General features: G+C 39.7%; 1 protein-coding gene and 1 non-coding gene across 2 annotated transcripts; both read left to right on the top strand.

Moving 5' to 3' along the window:
- Positions 1-929: 929 nt before the first annotated feature.
- LOC128194161 (small nucleolar RNA R71) lies at positions 930-1,032 on the top strand. The gene has a single exon (XR_008245476.1). It is a non-coding gene; the product is annotated as a small nucleolar RNA R71 (small nucleolar RNA).
- A 2,712-nt stretch (positions 1,033-3,744) lies between these two features.
- On the top strand, positions 3,745-4,450 carry LOC108346453 (uncharacterized). The gene is made up of 2 exons (XM_017585533.1): positions 3,745-4,018; positions 4,341-4,450. The coding sequence occupies exons 1-2, from the start codon at positions 3,745-3,747 to the stop codon at positions 4,448-4,450; spliced, it is 384 nt and encodes a 127-aa protein (XP_017441022.1).
- The last annotated feature ends 3,736 nt before the right edge of the window (positions 4,451-8,186 follow it).

The following is an 8,186-nucleotide window of genomic DNA, read 5'->3' as shown; positions in this document are numbered from 1 at the left end:
AAACCTTTGGATAAGGAAGAGGTTTCTCATACATCTGTTCTTTCCTTTTCTCTCCCTCTCTCTCTTTTTCAATTTCTCTATCCTCTTTCTCTTCTTCTTCATCTCCATGTTTACTCATCTTATCTTTTTCTTCACTCACTTTTTTCTCATTCTCTTTTTCTTCCAGTATTCTTCCAGATCTTGTAGTAATAACATTGCAGTCTTCCTTTGGATTTACTTCAGTGGTTGCCCCAAAGTCCTTCACTGGTTTTTCTTCCAACTTCTTAGCTAATTGACCCACCTGAATCTCCAAATTCCTAAGTGAGGCTTCTGTGCTTTTATGGTTGGAAATTGATACCTGCATAAACTGCTGAAGAGTTTCTTCGAGTTTTGAAGTTCTGTCTGTCAGAGTAGGTTGTTGCTGAAAGTTCTGTGGAGGTGGTCTATTGAAAGGAACAGCTTGTCCCATACTCGGATGAGGTCTCCATCCTTGATTAAAACTTTGACGTTGATCATAGTTTGTCTGAAGACCTTGATTTCCCATATAATGTACTTCTTCATGAGACATGCTTTGCACTACACATTGACCATTATTATGATCTCCTCCGCACAATTGACAACTCTGAACCATCTGATGTTGAAATTGAGAAACATTCTGCAGTTCTTTAGGTAGCTGAGATAACTTCTTCATTAATGTCTCAAGTTGCTGAGTCATAATCTTGTTCTGAGCTAATAAAGCATCTTGAGATTGAAGCTGAAAAACACCTTTTTGTTGAAATTGGGCTCTTTCACTCTGAACTTCATTATCATTCGCAGCCATGTTTTCAATCAGATCATGTGCTTCTTCAGGCGTCTTCCATCTGATACTACCTCTAGCTGATGCATCTAACATTAACTTTGTTTGAGATTTCAGCCCTCCAAGAAACAAATTTAACATTGTAGGCTCATCAAATCCATGAGTAGGGGTTTTTCTCAGTAGGCCTTTGAATCTATCCCATGCTTGACCTAGAGTTTCATCAGCATCTTGTTGGAAAGAAGAGATCTCCTGCTTTCCCTTATTGACTTTGGACTGAGGGAAGAACTTATTTAGAAATTTAGCAACCACATCATCCCAGACTGTCAAACTATTCTCTGGAAAGGAATTCAGCCACATTTTTGCATTACCAGCCAATGAGAATGGAAATAAGCTGAGTCGGATTGCTTCATCTGAAACCTGGTGAATCCTCACTGTATTACAGATCTCCATGAAAGTAGCCAAGTGAGTGTATGGATTCTCGTGGGATAACCCATGAAATTGATTGTTCTGCACCAGATGAATAAGAGCTGGCTTCATCTCCATGTTAGCAGCATTCACCACTGGTCTTGCAATACTATTGAAGTGCAGAGGTCCTGAGAAAGTATTATAATCTGCAAGAGTACGTCTTCCTTGCCCAGAACCTTCTCCAGTACGATTGTCTTCCATTTCTTCTCTTTCTTGATCAGATGAAGAGTTAAGATTTTCTTCAGAAATAGCAGAGGCTTCTCTACTTTGTCTCCTTCTTCTACTGTTGTTCCTTCGAGCAGTTCTTTCAATTTCCGGATCGAAAAGTAGATTTTCAACCTGTTCTCTGCTTCTCATACAAAACACAAACTAAAAGAAAACAATCCAAAAATACACAATCTCTACAGATGATAACAAATATGCACAAGAATTCAAATACGATCACAATAAAAACTTAAACAAAAGATAGCAAAAATCAACTAAACCAGATAAACAACAAACAATCAACAAAAACAAAAACAAATCCCCGGCAACGGCGCCAAAAACTTGTTGATTCCTCGGCAAGTGTACCGAATCGTACAAGTAATAAATCAGTAAGTCCGAATATCGTTTCCCAAGAGATTTGTTTTGATTCACAGATTGATTAAAGTTTACTAATTTAGCGATTAATAAACGTAATTTAATAACACAGATGAATTTTAGCATGCAGATGAAATTAAAGTGGTAAAAACAGATGAATTAAAGTTCACTGGGGTTGATTTTCAAGTTCATCACTCAAGTAATTTTTCTACTAACACAATTCCTCAAAATTAAGCATCAACATCCTAGGCACATGCAGTCCTGATCTCTCAGATGACCGTTCAGAATCATTCAAACTAAATCCTAATCTCTTAGATAATTCAGTTATCAGATTTGCCTTAATCACAATGTCACAGATGACTAAGAATTTCCTCCTATGTCTAGGACTCGAAATCCTTTAGCAGTTCTATCCTAGGTCCGCGGTCTCATACATTTCTCAATGATTTAACCGTTCAAATAGCTCAGATTCTCATCATAGGCATGAATAATAAAGATAGAACACAAAATTCATACAAGATCATGCATTAATATAGAAATTACAAAGAGTTTCAGAAATGTACTCTCAACCCCAGTGAAATAGAGTTCTAGCTACACATATATATCATAGAAGCGATAAAGGATGGATTGGATGGTAGAAAGTGTTGAAATTCCACTCCGGAGCACCCAAAACGAGCATGGACGCGAGCTGCAGAGTCTCCCCTAGCTTCTCCCCTCCAGAACTGACTGGTTTCTGCCTCTGGATCGCGTTTTTAAAGAAAGGACCTTAAGTGACTTTTCGCTGGGCGAAAGGAATCCACTCGCTGGGCGAGTGGGCTAGCTGGGCGAGCTGGCTCGCTGGGCCACTGGTGCGCTCTGGCTGGGCCACTGGCTCGCTGGGCCACTGGTTCCTGGTCGCTGGGCCACTGGTTCCTGGTCGCTGGGCCACTGGTTCACTTCTGGCTGGGCCTCTGGTGCGCTCTGGCTGGGCCACTGATGCACACAGGGTCTCTTTGATATTATCCAATCCTTATTCTATTGCAAAAATAAACACACAAAAGCATCAAAACACACATTTAAACATTACAAACTATACTTACATCAACAATTATATACTTTTCATGAGAATTAATACTAAAACTTACTCAAAAACACAACATTTTAAGGAACAAAAACAAGTAAAATTTACACCTATCAATAACTCTCACCTTTCTTCTGAATAGGTGGATCATTCCTTTTATATTATTAAGAATCTGTAGTTTCCTCACTACAGATTGGACCAAAACCCTTTTTGGTCTTTGTTCAATGGATTCAGTTTAGGGATTTATTACTTTCATTATTGTTACAGTTTTCTGTTAGATCAGAACTCTATAAATAGAGTTCTACTTTGTATTTACAGACAAGAAAGTGATATACATTTACAATAGTGAGAAACAAATCAGATGTTAAAAAGTTTCCGTTTTACTTACTTGTCTCTTTGATCCCTTCTCTTTTCTCTTCTCCGGCTTCACCATTTGAGGCTCCCAACGTCCACTTTCACCGCGCCACCACTGCTCTGCTCCGCTCTCAGGGAGAAGCTTCTGGAGATGCTCCGTTCTCTCTCTTCATTTGCGTAGGAGGTGTTTTTGACACGTTTGCACTGATGTTCGAATATTACAGCCTTAAGCATGTTGTGGGCCGCTTGGCACTGGGCCTTTTCTATCCGCACACCATTTGGGCTTCGGCTTAATATGGTATCAGAGCAGGTCTAGTGCCTGCTCTGCTTCCGCTCCGCCTACTGACTTTCTTGACTAATTCTTGGACTGGTCTGCACAGCCTAAGGTCTCATGGAACAGGCTGAGTTCAACAACCCATCCAGCCCTTACTATCTGCACCCGGGAGAGAATCCTGGACTTACCCTCATCACATAAGTTTTGAGCGAAAACAACTACTCTTCCTGGAGCAGAAGCATGAGAAGAGCTCTGCTTTCCAAGAATAAAGTGAAATTTATTGATGGGTCCATAAAGAAACCCCAGAAAAATGACATCCTGTATGATGCATGGGAAAGGTGCAACATGATGATATTGTCTTGGATAACCAAGACTCTTTCTCCACAAATTGCCGAGAGTGTCATATATGTGGAAGAAGCAAAAGAACTATGGGATGAATTGAAAGAAAGATTTTCTAAAGGTGATCATTTCAAGATTTCAGACCTCCTTCAAGATATACACTCCATTAGACAAGGTGAAAAAGGAGTCAATCAATTCTTTACAGATTTGAAGATTTTGTGGGAAGAATTAGAGTCCTTAAGACCAATACCCATTTGCACATGCAAGATTCCATGCAGCTGTGATCTTTCAAAGGTTTTCTTGAAGTATAGAGAAATGGAGCATGTAATATGTTTTCTAAAGGGATTGAATGATTCTTACAACACTGTTAGAACACAAATTCTCCTAATGGATCCCCTTCCAAACATCAATCGAGTCTTCTCACTTATCATGCAACAGGAAAGGTAAGAAAAACATGGGTCAGCTGATGCTAAGGTCATGATTAACACTGCTGACAGAAACAGCTAGTGGAAAGGCCAAGGACGGGGACCTGGACAGCGTGGTCAAGGAAGAGGAAGAGGTAGAAATCCTAACTATGGGAAACAATGCTCTTACTGCAACAAGATGAACCATACAGTTGATGAATGCTACTCTAAACATGGATACCCACCTTGGTACAAGAAAGCAGAGGGCAGTCAAGATAAAAAGAATGAGTGGAGTTCAGCCAATGCTTGCCAGAACACCACTGATCAAGATGGAAATCAGAGAGCACAGTCCAATAATAACAACAATATTTTCAACTCTCTCACTGCAGAACAGATGCATAAGTTGCTTAAACTGATACACAGAGATGACGAGCCAGCCCACAAGATTAATCAAATTCAGAGGGCTGACAGTGCAGATAAGCAAGGTAATACCTCTTGGATTATTGATACTGGTGCCACTGACCATGTGACACATGACAAAATGAATTTTGTCACATTTTACCAAATAAAACCTATATCTGTTAGATTACCTAATAACACTATCTTAACTGCTAAACATGCTGGTACCATACAATTATCTAAGGATCTTATCATTTACAATGTTCTATATATTCCTGAATTTCATTTCAATTTGATTTTAGTTCAAAGTCTTATTAAGGACTTGAATTGTAGTCTAACTTTTTCATCCAAGGCTTGCCAGATAAAGGAGAACCATACATTGAAGATGATTGGATATGCTAGTTGTTGGGGAGGGCTCTATTATCTGCAAGACCTTTCTAAACCTGATCAAAGATGTACAACCAAGACTGCTTTTTCCTTTAATAGTACTAATGTAAATCTGTGGCACTATAGATTGGGCCACCCAGGGGACAAAGTTCTAAAACAAATATGTGATGATTTTCCCTATGTTAAACTGGGTGTTAATATTGTTTGTGACACTTGCCATTATGCTAAACAACGAAAGTTGCCTTTCCTGCAAAGTACTACTGCTACTGCAAACTGTTTTGATATTGTACACTGTGATATATGGGGCCTTTTTGGTACTGCTTCTATTCACGGTCATAGGTACTTTCTCACCATAGTTGATGACTATAGTAGGCACACATGGATTTTTTTAATGAATAATAAAGGCCAGACTAGGGGTTTGCTACAGGATTTTGTAATCAAAATTAAAACTCAGTTCAACAAGGGAATTAAAACCATTAGGTCAGATAACGGTCCAGAATTTAATTGTGTGGATTTCTATAAACTGCATGGCATTAATCATCAAAGGAGTTGTGTTGAAACCCCTGAACAAAACTCTGTTGTTGAGAGGAAACACCAACACATCTTGAATGTTACCCGTGGTCTCCTTTTTCAATCTAATGTGCCTAATTCCTACTGGTCATATGCTGTTAGTCACGCGGTCTACATTATAAATAGATTGCCCACTCCCACTCTCAATAACAAAACTCCCTATGAACTCCTTTATGACTTGCCCCCTTCCTATTTAAATCTCAAAATTTTTGGATGCTTGTGCTTTGTCTCTACTCTTGAACAAAACAGAAACAAACTTGATCCAAGAGCTAGAAAGACTGTTTTTCTAGGCTATAGACCTGGTATCAAGGGATACCTTGTACTTGATATGAACTCCAAAGAGCTTTTTATAAGTAGAAATGTGGTTTTCCATGAGAACATTTTTCCTTATATGAAGATGCAAGACAACAGTACTGATTCACCTACTGGAAAGGATAGCACCAACACACTTAGTGATCTCCTAAGAGATCACTATCACCAGGACACTGACATACATGTCGAGCCTGATGGTTCTGGGCAGGAAAACACACAACAGCTCACTGTTAGTGAGGATAACAGTGACAGTGCAGGAGATAATCAAGAAGCCCAAGTGCAAAGAAGGTCAAACAGACCCAGAAAAGCCCCTGACTATCTTAAAGATTATATCCATCAGGTCAATCAATCCCTATCTCTGAAAAATAATCTCAAAACACCTTATCCGATATCCAACCTACTATGCTGTGATAATCTTTCAGGGAAACACATAAAATATACCATGGTTGTCACTATTAGCAAGGAGCCTAAATCCTACAGTGAGGCAAAAGGTATGAATGAATGGGTAGAAGCAATGCAGAGAGAAATTAAAGCCCTGCAGGATAATGATACATGGGTCCTCACCTAGCTGCTTCCAGGGAAGGTTGCCATAGGTTGTAAATGGGTGTATAAAACAAAGTACAAAGCTGATGGAAGCATTGAAAGGTTCAAGGCCCGCCTGGTAGCAAAAGGCTACACACAACAGGAGGGGATAGATTATCTTGACACTTTTTCCCCTGTTGCCAAACTAACCACAGTAAGACTGCTCATTGCCCTAGCGGCTTCAAACAACTGGTTCTTACACCAACTTGATGTTGACAATGCTTTCCTACATGGAGACCTCAATGAAGAGGTATACATGGAGCTCCCCCCAGGTTTGATGGTTCACGGTAAAGGACAAGTTTGCAGACTGAAAAAGTCTTTATATGGCTTGAAGCAGGCCAGTAGACAATGGTTTGAAAAACTGTCATCTTTCTTAATAAATGTTAATTACGTTCAATCTAAATCTGACCATTCTTTGTTCATTAGAACAACACCTACCAGTTTTACTGCCCTACTTGTATATGTAGATGACATTGTTTTGACAGGGAACTCTATGACAGAAATTAACTGCATGAAAGAACTCTTACACAAAGAGTTTCGAATAAAGAACCTTGGTGAACTCAAGTATTTTCTAGGTTTGGAAGTTGCCAGGTCAAAGAGAGGCATTCATTTGTGCCAAAGAAAATACGCTTTGGACATACTAGAGGAGACAGGGATGTTAGGGTGCAAGCCTTCCTCTACTCCTTTCCTCAGTGATACAGCCTCATTATACAAGGAGGACAGCTATCTGGAAGATCCAGGACCATATAGAAGACTAATAGGAAAATTGCTCTACCTTACCAACACTAGGCCTAATTTATGTTTCTCTGTTAACTTACTCAGCCAGTTCATGCAGTCACCCACTGATCACCACTATCGCGCCATCCAACACATACTAAGGTATATTAAAGCCAAGCCATCTGAAGGGCTATTTTTCTCAGCTAAATCTCCTATGCAGCTAAAGGCATTTAGTGACTCTGATTGGGCCACTTGCCCCAATACTAGAAGATCCACAACGGGATTCTGTATCTTCCTAGGATCATCTCTTGTTTCATGGAAGTCTAAGAAGCAAAAGACCGTTTCCCGATCATCCACAGAGGCAGAATACATGGCATTAGCAGCCACTGTATGTGAAATACAGTGGCTCTGCTATTTGCTACAAGACTTTCAAATCAAGGAATCAGGGACTCCTGCTCTATATTGTGACAATAAATCTGCGAGGCACATAGCTCACAATCAGAGCTTTCACGAACGCACCAAGCACATTGAGCTTGACTGCCATGTTGTTCGTGAAAAACTTCAGGAAGGTCTCCTCACTCTCCTTCCAGTGCGGTCCGACGAGCAGCTTGCAGACATCTTCACAAAGTTTCCTCACCGCGTCAAATACAAATCTATTGTTCCCAAACTTGGATTGGTAACCATACACCATCCAGTTTGAGGGGAGGCTATTAAGAATCTGTAGTTTCCTCACTACGGATTGGACCAAAACCCTTTTTGGTCTTTGTTCAATGGATTCAGTTTAGGGATTTATTACTTTCATTATTGTTACAGTTTTCTGTTAGATCAGAACTCTATAAATAGAGTTCTACTTTGTATTTACAGACAAGAAAGTGATATACATTTACAATAGTGAGAAACAAATCAGATGTTAAAAAGTTTCCGTTTTACTTACTTGTCTCTTTGATCCCTTCTCTTTTCTCTTCTCCGGCT

The sequence above is a fragment of the Vigna angularis genome, chromosome 9 (assembly GCF_016808095.1).
Source record: "Vigna angularis cultivar LongXiaoDou No.4 chromosome 9, ASM1680809v1, whole genome shotgun sequence".
NCBI lineage: Eukaryota > Viridiplantae > Streptophyta > Magnoliopsida > Fabales > Fabaceae > Vigna > Vigna angularis.
Note: the sequence above shows the minus strand (reverse complement) of the source record. Positions and strands in the feature narration are given on the sequence as shown.

Coding starts and splice junctions, on each gene's coding strand:
- LOC108346453 (XM_017585533.1), top strand. CDS start 3,745: ATGAGAAGAGCTCTGCTTTCCAAGAATAAAGTGAAATTTATTGATGGG. Junction 4,019..4,340: donor TATACACTCCATTAGACAAG/GTGAAAAAGGAG, acceptor CACTGCTGACAG/AAACAGCTAGTGGAAAGGCC.